The sequence below is a fragment of the Cyprinodon tularosa genome, unplaced genomic scaffold (assembly GCF_016077235.1).
Source record: "Cyprinodon tularosa strain WSP-4 unplaced genomic scaffold, ASM1607723v1 ctg224, whole genome shotgun sequence".
In the NCBI taxonomy this organism is placed as follows: Eukaryota; Metazoa; Chordata; class Actinopteri; order Cyprinodontiformes; family Cyprinodontidae; genus Cyprinodon; species Cyprinodon tularosa.
Genome location: NW_024038835.1, coordinates 517,079 through 540,086, shown reverse-complemented (window position 1 = coordinate 540,086; position 23,008 = coordinate 517,079). Strand labels below are relative to the sequence as shown.

General features: G+C 35.6%; 2 protein-coding genes across 2 annotated transcripts; one reads left to right on the top strand and one right to left on the bottom strand.

Moving 5' to 3' along the window:
• Window positions 1-1,140: 1,140 nt before the first annotated feature.
• Window positions 1,141-3,288, bottom strand: LOC119784355 (green-sensitive opsin-like). The gene is made up of 5 exons (XM_038286361.1): window positions 2,805-3,288; window positions 2,548-2,716; window positions 2,227-2,392; window positions 1,869-2,108; window positions 1,141-1,784 (listed from the first exon to the last, which is right to left on the bottom strand). The coding sequence occupies exons 1-5, from the start codon at window positions 3,187-3,189 to the stop codon at window positions 1,686-1,688; spliced, it is 1,059 nt and encodes a 352-aa protein (XP_038142289.1). The 5' UTR covers window positions 3,190-3,288; the 3' UTR covers window positions 1,141-1,685.
• A 14,826-nt stretch (window positions 3,289-18,114) lies between these two features.
• LOC119784367 (green-sensitive opsin) lies at window positions 18,115-22,651 on the top strand. The gene is made up of 5 exons (XM_038286376.1): window positions 18,115-18,566; window positions 18,674-18,842; window positions 19,376-19,541; window positions 21,614-21,853; window positions 22,131-22,651. The coding sequence occupies exons 1-5, from the start codon at window positions 18,203-18,205 to the stop codon at window positions 22,227-22,229; spliced, it is 1,038 nt and encodes a 345-aa protein (XP_038142304.1). The 5' UTR covers window positions 18,115-18,202; the 3' UTR covers window positions 22,230-22,651.
• The last annotated feature ends 357 nt before the right edge of the window (window positions 22,652-23,008 follow it).

The following is a 23,008-nucleotide window of genomic DNA, read 5'->3' as shown; positions in this document are numbered from 1 at the left end:
TTTTTAACTGGTAACATTTATTTCGAGGATTTTGGGGGGGGTTGAAGAATATTCACATACCTGCATAAGAGCGCTAGCTGTTAGATCTGTGAACGGTTTTCCGTGTTTGCAATAAAGCTAGCAGCAGTAGATGAGTTAGCAGATGCAATTCACTTCTTAAATCTATCTTTGCTTTCCCCTAATTTATCCAGCAGTTCTTCAATCACACTTTTTTTCTCACTTCCACTAAAATGTTTACTTTTATTGTTTACATTTCTTATTACACAAATTTTTAGAGAATAGGAAAATATAATAAATGTTTTTTTGACCTCCTGAACACCATAATTAAAAGAAACAAACAAACAAAAAAAAAATTTTCATGGATTTTTTTTAAAAAACTCCAGTGGGCAAGCATCTACGATGACAATTTCAGAACCCTGTATGATTTCGAAGTGGGAGATCTTGCAAAATAGCAGGGTGTTCAAATATTTATTTGGAGCTCATACCATGTTTTTCAGTGACAGCCCAGAAACCTCACTGATCTAGAGAAGATCTGTGTGGAGGAGTGGGCCAAAATCCCTGCATTGTGTGCAAACCTGGTGAAAAACTACAGGGAACGTTTAATATCTTTAAATGCAAGCAAAGGCTACTTTACCAAATATTAACATAGTTTTTTTTCAGGTGTTCAAATGTTTCTTTTCAGCCATATAATACAACTAATAGTGTAAAAAATCATACATTGTGATTTCTGGATTTTATCTTTTTAGATTATGTCTCTCACAGAGAACATGCACCTATGATGACAATTTCAGACCACCCAATAATTTTTAAGTGGGAGAACTTGCAAAAGAGCAGGATGTTCAAATACTTATTTTCCTCACTGTATATTTAGGAATTTAAGAAAACTAAGATATTCTTTGATTGTTCATGGTCCCAAATGAAATATGAGATTTGTTTTAGTTATAAGGAGCAAGACAGGGAACATGTTAAAACTGGACAAGAGAACTTACTAAATACGGAAAAAAATGTAATATAATGAATGTTTTACCGTCTTAAGTTGGTACAGAAAAGAACATGCAAAATAGTTATTACTTATTTTAAGAATGATTTGCATTCTATTGTCAAATATCAGCTTCGTAAGCAACAAAAAAACAACCACACTGTTTCTGATAATGCATTTATTGTCTAGTCAACATTATGTGTTGTTTTTGTTTGTTTTTTCAAAATGCATAAAAATAATGTCACTCTTGACCAGTTACACATATTTTCTCATAATTACAAAGAAACACTTCATACTTTATTGCACATTCAACAATTAAAGGTTTTCAGTGGTTCACATCCTGTGTATATAGTAGAGGTGTTCAGGGAGATCCAAGTTTAGTCATACATACTTAGACATTCATTCGTAAAGCTGCTGTACAAAATTAACTCAAAAATAAAATTTACACTTGATACTTTCCATGCATAGCCAAACATGAGCAAATTCCTTGGTCCTAAGTTGTTTAATTCATGAAATAATTTGGCAAAAGTATTTGTTTTTGGTTGGGCTCTATTAAACTCAAAAAGCTATTCTTCAAGGACGTGCCCACAGATTTAAAAAGATCATCATTCATTAACAATCCACTGGCCACCAAACTGCCCTAGAGGCTCATGGGGCAGGTTTTAGCCCAAACCAACTGTTAAATGGTTAATAAGACAATTGGTCTTTAAGCAGCAGTAGAGACTTCTGTCTTGCTAGTTGTAATTGAGGTCTCATCCTCCACCATGCCGCCCATTCCAATGGTGCTGAGCATGCAGTTACGAAACTAAAAGACAGAGCAAGGACAGCGGTTCAGACAGCACATATAAATGCATGAAACATGGACTCGGGAGTCTGCAGAATAACCAACCTGTTTGTTCATCAGCACATAGATAACTGGATTGTACAGGGCAGAGCTCTTTGCAAAGAAAGCAGGTATTGAGGCAGTCAGAGCTGAGAAAGCTGCTCCTTTGTTAAGAAAGATCCAGCCGGCAAAAGCTGCATATGGCAACCAGGCTACCAGGAAACCCAACACCATCAAGACACACATACGTGTTACCTCCTTCTCAGCTTTCTGAGTAGAAGCTGAATCCTGCTGCTGAGCTGCGGCCTGCAGAGTTTAGTGTGGAAATGACTTATTAAACACTTAAACAGCTCCTTCAGTTAGTGCATAACAACTTAATCACAAGGAATTGCTGTAAGAGGTTACTTGCATATTTTTTACTTACAGCTTTGACTGTCATGACAAGGCTTCCATAGGTGAATAAAATCAGAAAAACAGGAACGAAGAAGTGAACCACAAACAGGTAGATGACATAAGATTCATTGTTGTATCCTGGAGCCAAGGTGTAATAGTCAGGTCCGCAGGAGCACTGCATGCCTTCAGGAAGGTACCTGTACAACATGTCCAACAATAAAATGATGTGAATACACGCAAAAAATAAATAAGAGACAAGTGTAGTTTAACCTCTACTGTGATTGAAAACTTTTTTTTCTTGCAGAGCTAATAAAAATATTCATTAGATCAATTTGGGTCAACAAAGGTTTACCTGGACCACCCAAAAAGTGGGGGTGCTGCACAAGCAAGAGCCATGATCCATGTGGAGAGGACTCCAGCAGCGGCATGAGTTCCAGTGAATTTGAAACTGCCCATGGGTTTGCATACGACAATATATCTCTCTATAGCCAGCACAACCAAGGACCAGAGAGAAACCTCACCTGTAGGGAGAAAAAATGTAAGATATCATTAAATGTTGGCCAAACAGTGAAATGATCTTCGTTAAGTCTTAAGGAGCTTTTGTCTTACCTCCAAGTGTTGCCATGAATCCTTCAATAGCGCAGAAGGTGGATCCAAGAATGAAATAACCACTAAAAGCAGATGTTATGGTGATGGTGAAGCCAAAGCAGCACATGATGAGCCCGGCCACGGCCAGATTCACAAGGATGTAGTTGAGGGGTTGCCGTAATTTCTTGTTCTGAACTGTAACAAGCAACGTCAGGCCGTTGATGGGAGTTCCGGTGCAGATCAGGAAAAACATGTAGAAGGCTAGGGCCTTAAACATCATTGGGTCCACCATGTAGTACTGTGGGTATTCAAAGGGACTTCTGACAATGCCGGTTTTGTTGGACATCGGTATGTAGAAGTTTTTTCCCTCAGTACCATTGGGCTCGTATCCTCCATCCCAGCCCATCTTTGGTTGTCTTGTGTGTAGATGCTACAACTGATAGAATTGCCTAAAGCCTTGGAGTGGTCAATGTCAACCTGACAACTGGTAGTTTGTGTGGATCTTGAGTGGTTTATACCTGCTCAGGGTTATCCCCAAATTAGAAAAATTAGATTATGGGAGGATTGTAAGGAAGTGACGAACTCAAGTCTGATGGATAATTGACTTTAAGATAGCACCACAGTATAATGTCCTTTGATTTAATTACTCCCTTCTGCTTGAAATGAAGTCTATGTTTCATGATAAATTACTGTTCTTACTTATTCTTACCCATTATTGGAAATAATTTATTTTCACTGCAAACCTACAGCCACATTTAAGAATTTGAACCGTAATTGTAAAATACAAACATGCTTTGATTGATTTCTAACAAATTTTTAGCCTCAGTGTGCATAAATGTGAGACATACAGAAATGTACGACAAATGTACGACAAATGTCCATCATCCACGCATCAGATTATAATAAAGATGGACAAAGTTTTCTTGAGGTGTTTTATAAACTGTTAGTCAACTGTTGCTTCTTATAACTAAAACAAATCCCACAAGCACGTATTCTGAATGGGAAGGTTATTTACTATACTTTTTTATAGTTATTAGGATAATTAATTTTCTTTTGTAAATCTGAGATAGACCTTTATGTTCTTCATAGTCAGTACCGATTCAGGTAACTATTGTCTGCTCTCTTCCTAATTTCTGAATTATAAACATGGACCTTAGCTCAGGCAAATGAGGCCTGCAAGGCTTCAGATGTTGTTTTGAGATCTTTTCTGGTCTACTAGATGAGACGTCGATGTACTGTTGGGGTACTGTTGGATGCATGGCCACTTTTTCCATGTTTTCAACATTTAATGGATAACAGCTATAACTGTGGTACACTTAAGTCTCAAAGAAATTAGGGGTCTTTGTAGTGTAATTAGCCTTTACCCAAGAATATGGGGGCTATTATCATATTTACAAGGCAATTACTAGGCAATTAATTCTTCACATATGGCAGGGTTGGTATAACTTGTCACAATCTTGAGGGATTTTCACTTGGACTGACGTTTCTCGGTATTCTTCTTTATTAGATATACGTTGTTCTCGCCTCACATTTGTTAGGTATCCAGCATTCTTGTTTATTTTTGGATCTGTATATTTTGTGTTATTTGTTTTTTTCTAATCATACTTTGGAAATTTTTGTTTTATAATTGAATGTTATTACATGTAATTTCCCAATATCTACTGTTAGCTGTAAATATGACATTAAGCAGACAATATTTGGAAAAACAATGCATGTTCCAGGTAGGCTACTGTCGGGCCTTTGTTGAATATTTTTCCCAATTGTATGGTGTTCATGTTCTTTTTAATTTGTATAAACCAAGAAGAACAAGTCATTACACTATATTTGTCTATCTCTATGTATCAGTGGATGAATGTTTGTGCACTGGAGCACAATTGGATAAATGTGCCTATAGTGTAAAGTGCTTTAAGTGCTTAGAATGGCTGGAAAAGTTCAACTTATAAATTCACTCAATTTACCAGTTTTATATGCTGGTTATTCTGTTGGCCATTTGTAATAAAAAAAAAAAAAAAAAAAAACAAGAGAGAAAACAAGACAAAACGCTAAGGATCTAGTTCACTTTAATAAATTAGAGGAAAGTTTCAAAGCTCCATCCAGAAAGGTTCCAGGCAGAGATTTAAAATATCAGCTTTCATTCAGACCCACACACAATTTCCTTATCTGGAGATTAAAAAAAATAATAAATAAATAAATAAATAAATACCGTAATAAATAAAAGTAAGAAAATCTGCTTTCATCTGTAGACAAACAAAGACTTACAGACCAGTTTACCAAATGAATCCTGGATTTTACTTTCCATTTCCCAGCATTGTCAAGCTGATCTCACAATTTCTTCCACAATAAATCTGACCCGGCATTGTATTTTCTTGACCACTGATGTGTTCGGATGAAAAACAAACTCTGTGGCACTTGCACTAAGCTACTGATACCGTGGCAAGGGTATTGTAAGGCAAGGGAATGCTGAGGTTAATCCAATCTGGAGAGAGGCAGTTTTAGTTCCTTCAAGCAGGGATGAACACCTAGAGTGTGATCAGTTGCAAAAGACCAACAATGAGATCCCTGTTAAATAACCAATTAAATAAACATCAGAGCTAAATATTCTTTATACATTTGTTATTAAATCATCATCTTATTAAGATCATTCCACCAGTTTAATGTTATCCAGGGTGACCGTCAGCGCCATATCTTCTTTGAACAGCATATCCATCATTTTATTTTCATTATATTTTTTTCATAGTGAAAATAGATATATAAATTTTTTGTTGCATGATTATAACAAGTATCTATAAATAAAGTGTATATTTATGATTTTATTCTGAGTAATATATATATATATATATATATATATATATATATATATATATATATATATATATATATATATATATATATATATATATATATATATATATATTACAATATATATATATATATTACACAAATTTTTAAAATTCACAAAATAAACAAATTGAATGTTTTTTATTTTTGTATGAAACTAGTGGGAGAAATGCTAAAAATATTGAGCACAGATGCAACTTAAAAAGCCCAGTATGTTGCTTTTTTTTTCCAATTTCACCTCTTGGGACACTTTTGATAATGCAAACTAATCTATTTTGGTGTGGATCATCAAAATAAATGGTCCTTCTAATAATAATAATAATACATTTTATTTAACAGCGCCTTTCTGGACACTCAAGGACACTTTACAGAAAATACAAAAAATAAAAAGAAAGATGAAAATACAAAAATACAAATACAGGAACATAAAAACAATTATGGATAGGGTAAAGAGCAGTGTATTCACAGATAAGCGAGCTGGAACAGATGGGTTTTGAGTCTGGCTTTGAATACATTAAATTGAATGGCTTTTTTACATTAAATTGATTTCTGTCAACAGAAATCAATTTAATGTAAAAAAGAACAACACATACTAAATAGTATGGGTGGGTAATACATATAATTTTGATTTAAAAAAACAAACATGATTTTGCATCTGACCAGCAGGGGGATATCACTTCCCACACATTTCTTCCACTGTGAGAAAATCAATAGTGACATGACCAGTTAGCAAGCCAAAGTTAATGAATAGCCTTAAAAAAATGTGGGCCTGAGACATATTTAGGAGACTAATAGTGATAATGACACATCTCCCTTGTGGATCACTATATTTCCCCTTCTTTTCAACCATGCCAAAACAAAATGGCATGGTTAGGAAAACATGGTTGAAAATAAGTAAATATTGTTTAGGTGATTCAGTCAAATAGAGCCACCTCAGCACCACACTGATAAACTGATTTAGCGTGTAATCACACTTGCCACATTTATTGTGCTTCATATGGACCAGTGATTATTACCTCCCTTGTTACAGGCTTTTTTCTTAAGCTGTGAATACCTTCCTGATCTGGACCAAACAACTGGGCAGAGAAACAAAATGTGACCTGACCTTGGTCCATAATGAGAACCCATAACAGGGTGTTTTGTGACAGTGAATCTTCTACTGATATACCGAATATAGTGAACACTGATATAAGGAATGATCTAATTAACAATGGCAGTGTCTTCATTCAGGGAGGTGGGAGAGCAGAGCCTCTTTGCCACATTCAGCTTGTAGCATGAACCACACCAAACAAAGAAAAAGAAAAAAAAATTTTAAAAGTCCACCAAAATCATATGTCACCACAGTAATATCAATAATGTTTAAATGTATTAACAGAATGTATCTGTTGTATTAAGAATATATGGTAGTTCAGTAATGGAAACTTAATGCAGCTTGAAAGAGGTTAACTCAATTTCTGAGCATTCCAAGCTGTTCTAGATCACTCTTATATGTCTTCTTGACCTACAAACGGATTTGCTGTAGTTCCTGTTTTCTTCCTGTCACAGTTTCATCACAGCTAGGCCCTGTAAGTGTGCTAAGCACTTGCTCCTAAGAGTTAATGCCAATTAGCTGTTGTTTATGCATGAGTGTAAGCATGGTACACAGCAGCCAAGTGATCTAAGCTTTTTTTCTGGACTACTCACCTTGTGCAGACAAATCTGATTTGGCTCCCAAATCCCCAAGCAATGAATGAGCAATGAATGAATCTATCTATCTATCTATCTATCTATCTATCTATCTATCTATCTATCTATCTATCTATCTATCTATCTATCTATCTATCTATCTATCTATCTATCTATCTATCTATCTATCTATCTATCTATCTATCTATCTATCTATCTATCTATCTATCTATCTATCTATCTATCTATCTATCTATCTATCTATCTATCTATCTATCTATCTATCTATCTATCTATCTATCTATCTATCTATCTATCTATCTATTCTATCTGTCTGTCTGTCTGTCTGTCTGTCTGTCTGTCTGTCTGTCTGTCTGTCTGTCTGTCTGTCTGTCTGTCTGTCTGTCTGTCTGTCTGTCTGTCTATCTATCTATCTATCTATCTATCTATCTATCTATCTATCTATCTATCTACATGAACAATGTAAAACCAAATGCTCCTCTATACCTGTTACTTAAAATTGCATTTTATTTATTTATCTAATGCATACACTTAAACTAACATATTTTGTTATTTTAGGAAATGTTGTGATCTGATCCCGCTATGACAAGCCCTTAGTTACAGATGCTGTCAATAAAAAACAGCAGTTTAATGAAAAGCAAATGAACACATAAATAAAAAATGTATATGTCTAGTGAGATACTGACCATATAATCTTCAACAGAACTCTGATGGGGGTTATACTAGTTGAGACAGGTTAGCAGTGTATTGGATGGCTACAAGAGAGCCAACGCTTGACAGTAGAAACCACTTAAAAAGACAGTTTCCCTGCACTGGAGAAATATACTAACCGTAATGTTTGCACATCTAAGGGTTTATTGCTAAAAAGCATGCCTCACATAAAAAATTATATAGTATATATTATATATAGGAATGATAAACAGCAATCTCTGAAATAACCGGAAGTTAACTATAGCTTCACTCTTTGACTTCAATGTTGCACGAATGACCTGCTTTCTTTAAACAATGGTGCCAGAATGTAATCACTTTAAATGAATTAGAGACGACAGGTGTCACTTTTAACGTGCATCCTGACTCCTAGACAACCTACTTATCACCTCTGACTTGCGTAGAAGGTGTGAATCCAATTTGTTGGGATTGAGGATTAGGAACGGCCAAACCCCCTCCGGTTAAACAGCTTGCAAGTGACAATTTTTGGATGCTAAGCGGATAAACACAAGCTACTTGGTTTAGAGATCCCACTAGTGGGAATTGGCTTTCTTGTGAAAACTGTTAGACATATGGCTTCCTGTCAATACATCCAGAGCACTTCATTAAGTTTTTGTTACACATCAAACATATCACTTTCTTTTGCGGATTGGCTTAAGAGTCCACATATTTATCTTTGTGATAGCAATACCCATCTAGTAGAGGTTCATAGAATGCGTACACATTTTTCAATACTAAGAATAGCAATACTTAAGCACATTTTTATATTAAAAAAAGAATATATATGTAAAATATGTTTGGAAAAAGGGCTGGTTAAGTAGCTGAAGTCAATTTAACTGAGCTAATGTAATCAGTGACTAACAATTCAGGTTATTCATTGCTAATGTTGATTTAAACTAAGAAAAGAAAATATATTCCTAGGAACAGGAAACCAAGAAGAAATCGAACAAGCTTCTATCAAACTATAAACTTTTGTTGTTTTATAAAATTAAGAAACAAAACAAGATTTCTGACAACAGTAAATAGCAGCTATCTTGAACATTTCATAAGTTATGCAATAGTCCAATTCTGTATTATTCCCATTTCATTTATGAATTTTGGCGCCAACTGATTTCAAGTTTCATCTCATAGCAAAATATATACTTTTCCAACCTAATAATACAGAAACAACTAATAACACAGGAAAAAAACATAACCCAAAATTAAGTCAGTCAAGTATAATCCAGTTATGCATCAACAATTGATTTAATTTACACACTTGGTACCCACTTTCACTGAATTGCTTTTGATTGATCTAATTTGCAAACCTTAGGCTCACTACAGTTGGAATCCTTAAAGTTCAAATGATGTACATAAGAAAACAACTCATTATTTCAGAAACAAAAAGCAACTTTGACCCCTACATTAATTTAATAAAAATTATCAAGAACAAATAAGTTACTTAAAAGAGAAAAATACTTTTTTGAAAGGGAATATTTTGATAGGCAAGATGCTGACTTTCTGACATTGAGGAAACTCAAGATTACAGACATTTCAGAAGCATACAATTCTACAGGTAGGAAACAAAACAACATTTCTTTTAATTATACACAGAGGTGTGTGTAATTAACAAGAACACATACAGGGAAATTTATAACATTTCTAATGATGAACTTATATCTTTTCTAAAAGGAAATAATCAGGCATTAACTGATTAATGTGTATTTCCTAACTTTAGAGTATGATTTTATCCCATTTCATACTAGTTTATCCCTAAAGCCGATAATTATTAATTATTTCTTAAACATTAGTTAAGAGTTGGACATGATCAACACTAAATCCTGATGAACCTTTCCATTATATAATGCCACATTCCTTATTACAGTATGTCTGGAAAATAACTATAACTAAAGCATAGTGTATGTCTATTCCTCAGAAAAGCTAGAAGTTATGAACTAATTAAAAGCAAGGAAATACAGTTACAGTTTTTCTGTTAATCTGTTCTTTAATAGTTCCTGTTTAGCATATCTTTAATTGGAAAGGTTTTTGAAGGCACTTTTTTCATTAAAACATGAACAATTATTTACATCATTGTGACACCAATAAGGCTTCACTTATTTTACAAAGAGGACCGGGCAATCGGTGTGCAAAGCTGGTAAACATACATGCATTATTTTAATTCTTCTGGTGATGGATGCTGTGCAACTGGAGGGACTTATATAAGTGTATTTTCTCATTTTGGACATTGCTATTGTATGTAACCATAGCAAGTTGTTTTTACAGCCTTTTCTACTGCCAGAAGCAGCTAAATAGGTCTATGTTTCAAATAACACTTCAACTACTTCCGCAAGTATCAGCTGAGTTGAAAAGGAGGCACAGAGTAACCTTAGCAGGAGCAAAGACAAAGGGAGCAGGAAATCCAAGTATTCTCTTCCAATCTCTTTCAATCCATTATGATTGCCAATCATCATGGGAGAGTTCTAGGCAACAAGTTGAAAGAACTTCAAACCCCAGCAGGAACCCAACCAGAATAGCAGTACTGTATTATAATGTTCTTTACTGAAACGTGGCAGCTGGGTCATGCCCCAACCCAGGTTTCTGACCATAAAAACAGACAAAGATTTAAAGAGGACTTTAAAACTCAAGGAAGGTGGGTTGGCAGTGCTTATGAACAAGAGATAGTGCCATCCAGGACATGTTACTGTAAAGATCCATCTCTGCAGCCCAGATATTGATTTTTTTTTTGCAGTTGGTTTTTATCCATATCATTTTCCCAGATAGCTTATTAGTGTTCTCTTCGTAACCCTTTGGATTCCACCCTCTGCTGTTGGTATCACACATTTCAATTGCTACAGTAAGCAACAGACACAAAAGCTTAAATGCATCTGTGGTAATAAATAGTGATTTTAATTACATCGCAATCTCACTGCCAATGTTCCAACAGTTTTTTGGTACCCCCCTAATTCGTTTTTACTATGTAAAACTCTGACTTCAGGTGAAACAGAGACTCCTGCCACCTGCAAAAAAAAAAAAAAAAAACACACACAGACACCCTCACCTAAGGGACACCTATTAATCTAATAGTGGTTTTTGGAATGTTGGGGGAAGTTGAGGACCCAGAGAGAACGGGGACATACACAGGGAGAACATAAAAGCTCCATGCAGAAAGACCCTAGGCTGAAAATGGAATCCATGACCTTCCTGTTGCAAGGCAGCAATTCTACAAACTGTGCAACCATGCAGCCCAGCATCATGCAGCTGAATTAACAGTAGACATCCTCTTCAGGAGACTGTTAAACACAAGCAGATTTCCTTCAGTGAAAGACTTCTCCAGATCCACTGCAATAAAGACTGCTACCTGCCTACAAGTATCAATCTTGACAGTATCTTGACAGAAAAATAACATTTGATGGTCACTGTAAATTAATTTAGTAGTTTTTGGGACATCTTAAGATGGATAAAATAAATAAATATTTAATAATATTAAGTTTATATACTGAAACAAATGAAAGATTTGTATAAATCCCCTTTGTCAAACAATTATCAGATTTGAAAGAGAATTGTGGTCTTGGATCATCAACCACTCCTAAACCAGTTTAGGCATTAATTTAATCTTGGGTGTATTTTTCTTTCCTGCTTTCCTGCAGAAAGGTGCACACCGTTGTATAGATATATGTAGTTTCATACTAATGTAAATATTATAGAAATATTATGACTGATTCTGCTTAAGGGCTCATACAAATGTGATATACTGTATTTGACCCATCTTGTCTGAAGAAGTGAAGAATATGGGCTGGTGTTCAAGTTAAAAGACAAAGGGCTCTGAAGAACATACTTCCACTGCAACCCTGTTGAATAATAAGCCAGTATAGTCATTCAGTGATTAGTTGCTTCACTAGTATAAACCATCACAAACACTACACTATCACTAAACACAAAGAAAAAGTACAGTTAATAAGGAACTGTTTTATTTAAAAAAAAAAAAGATGCAGTTTAATAGGATTTTGAGCATCAAATGGTGTAAGATTACATGTCCACAGACAGGACCTCTCTGTAAAGGGATTACCTCAGGTGCTCCCAAACTATATTCATCTTGAGACGGGTCGGGTAACCCCAGCCTGTAATCTAGTTAATCAAATAGGTATTAGGAAGTCAAACTGTGTCTGTTACAAGTTAGTTGGCTAAATGCTTTCTGATCAAAAAATATTTAATGTATTACAAGTAAAGAAAATAGTTTTGTTAATTATCCGTTGTACTGGATACTTGCATTCATTGTTTGTTCCTCTAAAAGCTGAATTGAAAAATATTGTTTGTATTTTAGGAAGGTCTCAAGGGAGACAACCAAAAAGCAGACAAGCTTATAACATTGTAAAGTTTTTAGTAGTCAAAGATCGTACAAAGAGCTATGTGGTACAGTATGGTCTAACTCAGTATTGTCAGTAATATTCTGCAGGTTACAAGGTCCTGGGCATTTTTTGTACATTTATTGCAAAATGTAGCCATTTAATTTTGAATATATTACGAAGTGTTTTAAAAATGTTAATTATGATGATGTTCTGTTAACAGCTAATAAAAATAATTCATGATTTAAATATTGCATCATACCAATAACTGATTATTAGTGTAGAAATGTGGAATAATAAAATGTGTTTTTAATACCTGATATTTGGGTGTTATTTTAAAGATTTTTTCAACCTGACCAATGAGTCCGACAAATCACATGTTCTACTCAATGAATATGGCTGTAAGTCTATTTAAGACTGTATTAATAACAAAAATGAAATAAACAATGTGAAGACAATCAAGGTGTTCCAGCAGAGTTTTAGTGACTGATCATAGAATAGACACCAAGCTGCCTTTTGAGCTGAGTGTCTTTGTATATTTTTGTGATTGTCACTGAGTAAATGTTGCTGAAGTTTAAAGCATTTTGGGTAATTTGAATATGTAGAAAAGCACAGTATAGACTCAACACATTTACCATTACAACTGAAATCTAAAAAGAATTTACTATTGTGTGAAACTATTCAGAACTGGCACCAGCCAAAGGTTGAAATGTACAGAAATGTGACTAGAAATTTCAAGTAAGCAATTTCCAGGATTTGCTTGCAGAGTAAAGGGCATTGCAACAGAAAATTGGTGAGCAAGACCAGTTTTGATGAAATGCATCAAAAATATCACCCCATATAAAAAAGATCAGTCAGTGGTCAGATAAATGATAGCTGAAACCAAGGCCTCTTAAGTCTGTTATTCCACTTTGTTTAAAGCAGCCGGATCCCATTACATCTTTACTTCTGGCATCTACATTTCAACTGTTAATGGTAAACCAATTGAGCTGTTCAGCTGTAGCCACATTTACCTCCTGCCAAAGAATCAGGGATAATGTTCTTACTCAATTACACAAACCAGAAACCTATTTTCTTGTTGATTAATTTAGAAATAGTTTCTACTCAAGGTAAGCATTACCAGTCACTTGGATAAAGATGTTTCTTTTAAAGGGGCTCAGTGGTGTACCAGAACCTTTCAAATGCTTACACCAGTAGCCTGCTTTAGTTGCATACAAAGGTCTACCCATCAAATGAAGACATAATGTTAGTTTTTTCTTTTTAATTTTTAAACTTTGATTTTGCTTTGTTAGAAAACAAAGAGATTTTTTATATATATATACCACTACATGATGAGGGGTGTGATATTTAGAAAGCATACATTGAGTAAAAAAGTAAGTAAATAAACTTAAACCTAAAGCGCTTTTGACAGTAACAAAGCGCAACAGATAAGGACACACTAAGGCATAATAGATTAACACATGTAAAACAGCATATTGTAATATTTATATTGAAATAGTACTGTAAGTACTTTAAGTGATAAAATTTGATGAGGTAGGACTAGAATGCTTGTCTTAAAAGGTTTTGAGGAACTCTTTAAACACATCCACTGAGTCCAGTGAATGCAGCTCAAGACCCAAATAACACACATCTATTTTTATGGGTAATGAATTAACGTAAGTTACCAGTGCCCAGCAGGGATGCGAAATGAGAGAGGAAAACTCCAAGATGAGAAAAACAGCTAAGCATTTTGGATACCATGATGGTGAGATCTGACTAGCATTTGGCATACAATAAAAATGTTGTGTTTACTTCAGTGGGAGCTAAAGGTTCAGAAGCATTCAGATTTATCTACCAAGTTAATGGATGCATGAGTTTAGAGCAGGGGTGGGCAATTCTGAGGGCCAATATCCTGCAACTTTTAGATGTGCCTTTGGTTCAACACACCGGTATCAAATAATCTGATATTTGAAAGAAGAACTAAATGAATACTGAGGAGACAAAAGACACACCTGAATCAGATGTGTTGGACAAAGAGTGAATCTAAAAGTTGCAGGATACTGGGCCTCAGGAACTGCAATTGCCCAGCCCTGGTTTAGAGCCTTACTAATACAGAAAAGTAACAGCAACTATATCTTAGACTCATAGTTATAGTGAAGGAAAAGTTCATAAGGTATGTAATAGCTATGTTTGCCATTGTTTAAATTTCAGTTTGGTTATATAAGGTACTTGTAATTTCATTACATGCTGGGTCAGCTTCAAGGCATCCTTGGCAAATATTACTGCAGCAGCCCAGGTAAAAAAAACACACAGCAGTGAAACAAGGCTTGCTATACCTCTGGTAAAGATAACATTACTAGTTATTAGTTCATAAAATATAACTTAATATACAATGCTTTAATTAAACATGGTTTTCAAACAAAAAGTCTACTGCTGTTTCAAGGTATTATCCACTGTCATAAAGTTAGCCTCTTCGTTATTACAGAATCTAACAACAGTTCCCTTTCCGAGAGGGAGCAATCTGTGATTCTTCTATATATTATTTCTGAACATCCGCAGGTTCTTAAAAAATCAGGAGTTAGGTTCCAGCTGCTCATAAATGCACACTAATAGTAACTACTAACCTGAAGCAACAGATATATAACACCCTGAATAATATTGTGTAATCATCATAGGTTTTGCCTCCCTCACACATGATTATCTTAGGAATGCACCCTGCTCTTGAAGCTTTTTTTATTTTTACATTGGTTGACTCTTATCTTCTTAATGTTGTAATGTTCTCTGTTTTCTGTTCCTTTCATCTCATACAGGTATTGAAGCAGACTTCTAGGAGTTACTGTATATCTCCTGTGTTGTTTATTTGAGTTTTCTTTTTTTTTCTGTATTCTCTCTTTTTTTATGCCCTCTTTCCTGTCTCTATCTCTTTCTCTCTTCCCTAGGTTATTATCTACCCTTTTTTTCTCACCTCCGTTTCTGTCCTTCTGTCTGCTTATTACGATTTTACTCTTAAATAATTTTAAATAAAGTTATATATACATATACCAATTGCAATCTTACAGCAAGAGTCATAATCGTCTACATGTGAAATGACACATCTTTTGTGTTATCATCTAGTTCTGGGATATCCATTCCCAGAGCTATTGTACTTTGGCAAAACAGTTCAGTCTGAAAAACTCACATGAAGAGAAAAGACAATTAGGAGAAATTTATTAATACAATTACTTTGTCTTAGGCGCTCGCACCTCGGCAGGAAACTAGTGCTAGAAAATACTAGAAAACAGTGCTTAATTTTGATAGATATGCATGAACAGGAGCAAAAATAGGGCTGTTCCCCCCAGGCCTGAAACTGGTGGTGGAGTGGAGATAGATGAAGTTGGTCAGTCTGTAGCCTGCTGGTTTGTGAGTCGGTATGCTGAGCTTTATGGGGAGATCCAGTGGACTGCGTGAGCTGATACTAGAGCTTCACTCAGGGACCTGGTTGATGGAATTCCAGTTGGATAACACAGGTTGAGAGAACTGGTCCATGATGAGAAAGCATGAAGCAACGGTGGAGAGGAAAATCTCCCCGTTGGGAAGAAACCTTTGGCAGAACCAGGCTAAACATGGCAGTCTTCTGCTGTACCCGTTAAGATGAGACTGGCCATTAAAGTCCTCTGAATGGCAGCATTTTTTCACTAAAAACTATTTCACGAAGGGACACTTGAAATTCAAAATACCTGTGGCAGCCTATGGCAATGATTAAAACAACTAATTTAAGTTAATTACTATATTAATGATTATGTTTATTCTGTTAAGTGATGCTGATTAGAGGTTGAATTAAGCTTTTAAACACAAGCTGTTCCAGTTCAACTGTTATATTATTGGAATGTCACAGAAACATTCAAATGCCTTTGTCTGTTCTATGCCTCCAGCTCATTGTTGTCCTCTGAGCTTAATTAGGGGCAACTGGCATCTTATGGTTGGTGAAAGTCCCTCTTCTCTCATGAAAAATTATTTAACAGTACCTGATTTAAAGTACACTTAAGTAGTTCCACTTTATTGAGCTCTGAACTGTCTTTTAAGAAGAAGAATAGTTAACAGCAATACAGCATCTGTTTTAGAAGGAAGATTATTTCAGCTACAATTATTTGAACAGATGAAATAATTTTTGCATCATTGAAGAAATTTGTTTTCTGCACAGTTCGTGCTTGCAGGATCAGTCTCAGCAGAGCTCTGAAAGGCATTACATGCAATTCCTACACTGATGACTTTTAGTATAGACTGCTGAGATCAGAGTGGTGAAAGATGCTTGTGATTGAGGCTTTGCTACTCAGTAAGTGGTTTATGTCAAGATGTATGAGTTGTTCTGTTTTGATGAGACCCACAGGTCATTCAGGGGAAGGCTATATTAGTGATAAACACGAAACATGTTTGACCTGATATGTTGCAATAACAATAAAAGCACGCAAAAAAACGATTATCTGAGAAAACTAGATATACACTGAAATATTTCTTGACTAATATCTATATTAATTAAGTTATTTAATTGTTTATTTAGTACACCAAGGCATGTTGGCTAGTAAAGAGGGAATATCGGTACAACTCAGCAATAGTGTTCCTATTATGGTCTGGAACCATTATGCCCAGCTGATTGATTTCACTCGGGGAGAGGTATAATTAGAGACTGAATACCACCCACTACACTGCCCTGGGTCATTGCTGGACTTAGCGGAGGAAAAGAAGTAGGTCCTAGAAAACTTGGCATGGATCTAATTTTACAGCATCTATGAGACATTAATGATTCCAGAATCCTTTTGCAGTGATTGGTTCGTTCAGAGAAGCACATCCAGGAGGTCTACTTTTATAGCAAGTGTTTTTATGAATGTTTTTTCTTATATTTTGCTTCTTATATCCTTACTATGTTTTCATTTTCCCAATTACTGTATATATTATTTTACATATTCCCCCTCTTTGCATATTACTTTTAGCTAATTTATTGTTAAAATGAAATGGAAGAGGAGGGGTCTTTTTTCTATTGCCTCAATTTTTTATATTAAACCTGTTTTCCTGCCTTTTTTTATTAAAAAAGGAATGCAAAGCTTTCAAGACAAAAACCCAATTTACAATAAATGTTGTCATAATTTTTTTTCTTTTTTTCAGCCTTGAGTTATTACATTAAACTGCTGACTTGTGGTTTGCGCTCTAAGATGCCGTCTTAGCATTAAATAAGAACAGGAGAAGTGCAGAATCTATTTACTGGTGTGACAGACTCAGATTTACTGTGGACACAGACCCATACTGTGAAATCCTATTTGGAAATTGTTAGCTGTTACCCATCTAAATGGATACTGAACCAGGGTTTTCAAACAGGATCCACCTTTAATTCAATTTAAGTCATAACCTACAACTTCTTTTGCTTCATTCGGTTTAAGTGTTTACAAAGCTTATTTTTGAGAGTGGGAAAAGTAAACTTGACCTGCATTAGAGTTGACTAAGTATATATATTTTTGTGTGTTTGTATGTATATATAATGCCAGGAAAATAAGATTTACTATATTTATTTTGTCAATTTTAATAAATAAATACAAAGCAAAAACACAGAAAAGAAGGAACAAGAAAAAAAATAATTCTTTCACTAACCAGATGTAAGGATAGGATATTGAATCTGTGACCTGACCAATTCCAAAACCTGCCCTAAAAACTTGAAATAAGAGATCACTGATTAACAAGTGATTATACTAGGAGATTATGGGCTGAATTCCCAGATCCTCTTAGCTTATCTTCTTATAACGTGACTAAGGGGTATATAACCATGGCTACATGTAAAAGGAAGAGAGCAGAGACAGCTGCATAGACAGAGCTTTAGGTTTTACAGCTTCCTGCTACTTCAGATCACAGTCTGAGAAGATGGAGAATGGCACAGAAGGCAAGAACTTCTACATCCCCATGAACAACAGGACGGGGCTCGTGAGGAGTCCCTTTGAATATCCACAGTACTATTTGGCAGATCCATGGCAATTCAAGTTGCTAGCGGCGTACATGGTATTCTTGCTCATCACTGGCCTCCCCATCAATGGTCTGACGCTCGTGGTCACAGCTCAAAACAAGAAGCTCCGGCAACCCCTTAACTATATCCTTGTGAACTTAGCCGTTGCAGGATTGATCATGATCCTCTTCGGATTCACAACCACCATCTACTCTTCTGTGATGGGCTATTTTGCTATGGGACCCCGTGGCTGTGATATGGAAGGTTTCTTTGCTACACTTGGAGGTAAAGTTTAGAAATGTATAAACCTTCTTACATGTAAATTATTGTTTGCTCAATTAGCCATTCACTGGTTTAACACGACTACTTGTTTTATTCTTTGTTTACAACAGGTCAAGTATCACTATGGTCTCTTGTGGTTTTAGCTATTGAGAGATACATTGTGGTCTGTAAACCAATGGGTAGTTTCAAATTTACTGCTACCCACTCTGCAATTGGTTGTGGATTTACCTGGCTGATGGCTATGTCCTGTGCATGTCCTCCATTGGTGGGCTGGTCAAGGTGAGAAATAAATTGTTTTGATAGCATACTCACACCTGTAAGGCAGTGGAAGGAAAATTAGACAATCCCTTTTGAGTTACTTTAAAGCTTTTGTTATTTCTTGCCTTTATATTTGGTTCCTGGTTTGGAGTTTTTCAAAATCTTTCCATTGCAATATTGCATGTTTGGTATTTTTCAAAGCAGTAACATATACAACTGTGCTTTATTTTTTTCTATGTATAACATGTTAATAACAACCCTGGTGGGAGATTATTCTAACATGCAAACAAATGTATAAATTCTGAAGTCTTAATATTATTAAATAGCATCCACAGTGTATTTCCACAAATTGCAGTAGAATCACGGAGATGAGACAGATGAGCTGGATTTTTCCACTGTCAGTAAAAAGAAACAATTTTAACAGATATTTAGATATCCTCTACTGCGCTTTTTTTATTCCAAGATCAGGACTATTCTTTATAAGTTATAAACATCAACTAACTAACAACTTAAGAAAAGAACAAATGGCTTACACAGTTGTGCTCTCTCTATAGGTATATACCTGAGGGTCTTCAGGTATCCTGTGGACCCGACTATTACACCTTGGCCCCAGGCTTCAACAATGAATCATATGTGATGTACATGTTCAGCTGCCACTTCTGTTTCCCTGTTTTCACAATTTTCTTCACATATGGAAGTCTTGTGATGACAGTCAAAGCTGTAAGTCTTGAGGTTTAACCCATTTTATATCTATTCATATGACTTACATCTTGTTAAATGCATATGTTGCTTTTTGCACAGATCTTACAAACTTACTGCTAATAGGGAATTTAACTTATTATTCAGTCCAAACTGTATCACCTGTGTGCTCAGTGTAGTATTTTTGAACAATTGCATGCTTTAAATATTTCTTTTCTGTTATGCTATAAAACATAGTTGCTCAGGGAAATACCTGATGGAATGTCAAGATTCGAAATCCTTAGGAAATATATTTTATTTATAATGGTAACTTGCAATGCATGTGACCTGAAACCTCTGTTGTTGACATAGGATGGTATTTCGACCCAAATGTAAGAAACTCTCAGGAGATGTAGTTAAATTTAAAGATTTGGCTGCTGGAAGACATATGAATCACTGTCTGGTTCCCCGTGAAACAGGGCAACAAACATTATGACAAGAAGGAAGAAATTTGAGAAGAGCCAACAATTGATAGAAAAATATTAGGATTTCAAGAGGATTTGTCTTACTGAGGCTTGGGTTCTGAGGATCTTTGGGGAGAAACAGTTTGTCCAAGATATTTGGCTTCATGTGGTAGCAGAGTTTAGAGCTGCAGTGAGATTGTTGGAGGGCAAAAGGTTCCGAGGGAGCAAGGAGGGCTGCTGGAGATTTTAATCTGCAGATTTTATGAACAGAATTGAAGGGGTTCTTCCAGTAGGTCCTTCAAAGAGAAGGTTCTGAGGTAGACCTGAAAGGTTACCTGCATGTCAAGCTGTGATTACCTGGTTTCACCGAAAGGATGCCTTGCTTGCTTAATTTACCAATGCAAGCAAGGTTCAACTAGTCTGTGGCTCAATCCAAACATCTTAAATTGTAGTTCCTACCATCTGTTCCTGGCACCTATCCATTCACCTTTCACAAGGTTAACAGGAACAACACTAATCGGGGTAGTAAAAGAGATCCGGACTGCTGTGCTGAATCCAGACAGTCTTCAGTCTTAATGATGTCATTTTATGGCATACACACACATGAATGACACTGGTCAAATTGGGACTACAGCCTTCCCAAAAAGAACTACAAAAAACAAAAGTTCACAAGTAGTGAATGGCTGAGGCTTTCTATAATAAAAAAGAAAGCATATGAAGAAGTGTATTTTAGCATGTGTCACACAGAGTACATGTTAATCTCCCTGATGTGGGCTGTGCCAATATATCTGTCATGCGAAGTGGCTAGCGACATAAAGAGTTCATTGGCACTAGGAAACATACCGCTCCTTAAGAATAAGTAACTCCTTGTCCTAGCTCTTTCCTAATTGCCTACTCTATTTTTGGATTGCACTTATTGTGGACGTACCTTGCCATGTTTTAAATACCCTGAATGATTTAAGGTATTCAGATCAAGCAACATTTGTTGTTGCACACATAAGAAGATATTGCAGTCAATTTTGGAGTTCATTGAGAAACCATTCAGTACACCATACAATGTGAATATGCACATAATCTTTTCATCAAAGGTGTTGATAGGCAATTGCTGATAAATTAACTGCATTTCCTTTCTTGAGATATGTCCAAATTAAACATCAAATAATAATATTTAATTCCTCAAAATTAATTTTATGATATGTAGCTTATGAATTGTTGTCATTTCTGGCCAAATGATGGCACTAATATCCTCTCTGTCCATTATTTTGCCCCCTGGTGCTGGATTCAACAAATAAGAAGGATAGTTTTGAACTAAATTGCCATTGCCATGGAGTCAGATTCAGACAGTTTCAGCTATATAAAACCCTAACAACAACAAAATGAGCCAGACTCGGCCAACTAAGCCTGGCACATGAACTAACCAAGTTTAATCTGGATTTGGATCCCTAACAATTATAATGCCGGAAAAAATAAGGTTAATGAGATTCATACTTTTCCGGAGCATCATTCCTTTACTTGTCTTGCCTGGTAGGGCGTACTTCTGTCTAAATTACATTGTCCTTTTTTTCCTAATTGTGAATCCTGATTTAACTGTATCATGAAATTACATACTACTTAACACTGGCATTAATCTGTTGTCGAATTGATTTCCAGGCTGCAGCCCAGCAGCAGGACTCAGCTTCCACCCAGAAAGCTGAGAAGGAAGTCACACGCATGTGTGTCCTGATGGTGTTCGGCTTCCTTCTTGCTTGGGTCCCATATGCCTCCTTTGCTGCGTGGATTTTCTTCAACAAGGGAGCTGCCTTCACAGCTACAGCCATGGCCATGCCTGCCTTTTTCTCAAAGAGCTCAGCATTATTTAACCCTATTATCTATATTCTCATGAACAAACAGGTCAGTTGTCCATCGCTGTGGTTACACATTGTATTATTGAAAAACTTTCAAAAAATTCTAATTATGTTTAATTGAAATTCATTTTTGTTGGAATACATTGTATTAGACAATATAATTATCCATAAGCTTTATGCTATTGGTCGAAGTCTGCTAATAAATGTATTTGTCTTTCGAAAAGTTTTAATGTTATTTTCCCATGGGAATAAAATACAACATTGTAACTATATTAGAAAAACCTAAATGTTATGTTATATAACTCTTCATGCTTTGATTTCAGTTCCGTAACTGCATGCTGGCAACAATTGGAATGGGTGCTATGGTTGAGGATGAGACATCAGTGTCAACCAGCAAGACAGAAGTCTCAACTGCAGCTTAATGATAACAGCAACATATCTACAGTCGAACTCCTTCCTGATGTTTTCCTAAAGCTGAATGTTATGGACAATAAAATACAGCAATGAATTCAAGAAAAAACTTTTTGCAACAAATGGACTTTAATCTCTAAATACTGGCCTGTGACATTTTGCTGTACACATTTATGAATAATATCTACATTTGAAGAAAAAAAAAAGAAGAAAAAAAAGGACTGTAAAATGGGACACAGCCTCAATTATGTTTCATTGGTGGAGTTTTGGTAACATCTGCTTGTTAAATGTTCAGATGGTGAGTGGGTGAGATTCACCTTTGTATATTTGAAATGGGAAATTGTGCATATGTTTCAGCCTCTGTCCTAATAGCCTGTAAATATTTTCTAAAAAAAATGTAGAAAAACAGATTAAATGCATGCATGAAAAGATGTATTGGTTTTTGCTTCCTTGTTTTTAATGAAAGTACTTGAATAAGCACTGCATGAAAAATGGGATTTTCGTCAATATGCGGCACTGTAGATTGTCGTGGAACTTCAGGTTAGCGGCAGTTTACGGCAATTTGCAGGCTTCGCCGAAAACTCCCGTAAATTGTCAGAAATTGACGTGGACTTTCTTAGGCAGTGTTCCCCCCATGCCTCCCCCCCCATGGAATTCTAGGGGAGGCTTTAACATGTAATTGAACATGCTGTGAGCTATACAAATGCAAATCAGGGTTGCAGGGGGGGTTTTACTCCAAGTGACATTTTTCTAAAAGGTGTAAAGGAAGAAAATATTCTAAAATTGTTAA

Excerpts from the sequence above, each read along its gene's own strand:
- LOC119784355 (XM_038286361.1), bottom strand. The coding sequence starts at position 3,189 with ATGGGCTGGGATGGAGGATACGAGCCCAATGGTACTGAGGGAAAAAAC. Across the intron at positions 2,717-2,804 it reads ATTCATGGCAACACTTGGAG|GTGAGGTTTCTCTCTGGTCC; the intron begins GTAAGACAAAAG and ends TTCTCCCTACAG. Across the intron at positions 2,109-2,226 it reads TTGTCATGACAGTCAAAGCT|GCCGCAGCTCAGCAGCAGGA; the intron begins GTAAGTAAAAAA and ends TAAACTCTGCAG.
- LOC119784367 (XM_038286376.1), top strand. The coding sequence starts at position 18,203 with ATGGAGAATGGCACAGAAGGCAAGAACTTCTACATCCCCATGAACAAC. Across the intron at positions 18,567-18,673 it reads TTTCTTTGCTACACTTGGAG|GTCAAGTATCACTATGGTCT; the intron begins GTAAAGTTTAGA and ends TGTTTACAACAG. Across the intron at positions 18,843-19,375 it reads CCATTGGTGGGCTGGTCAAG|GTATATACCTGAGGGTCTTC; the intron begins GTGAGAAATAAA and ends CTCTCTCTATAG.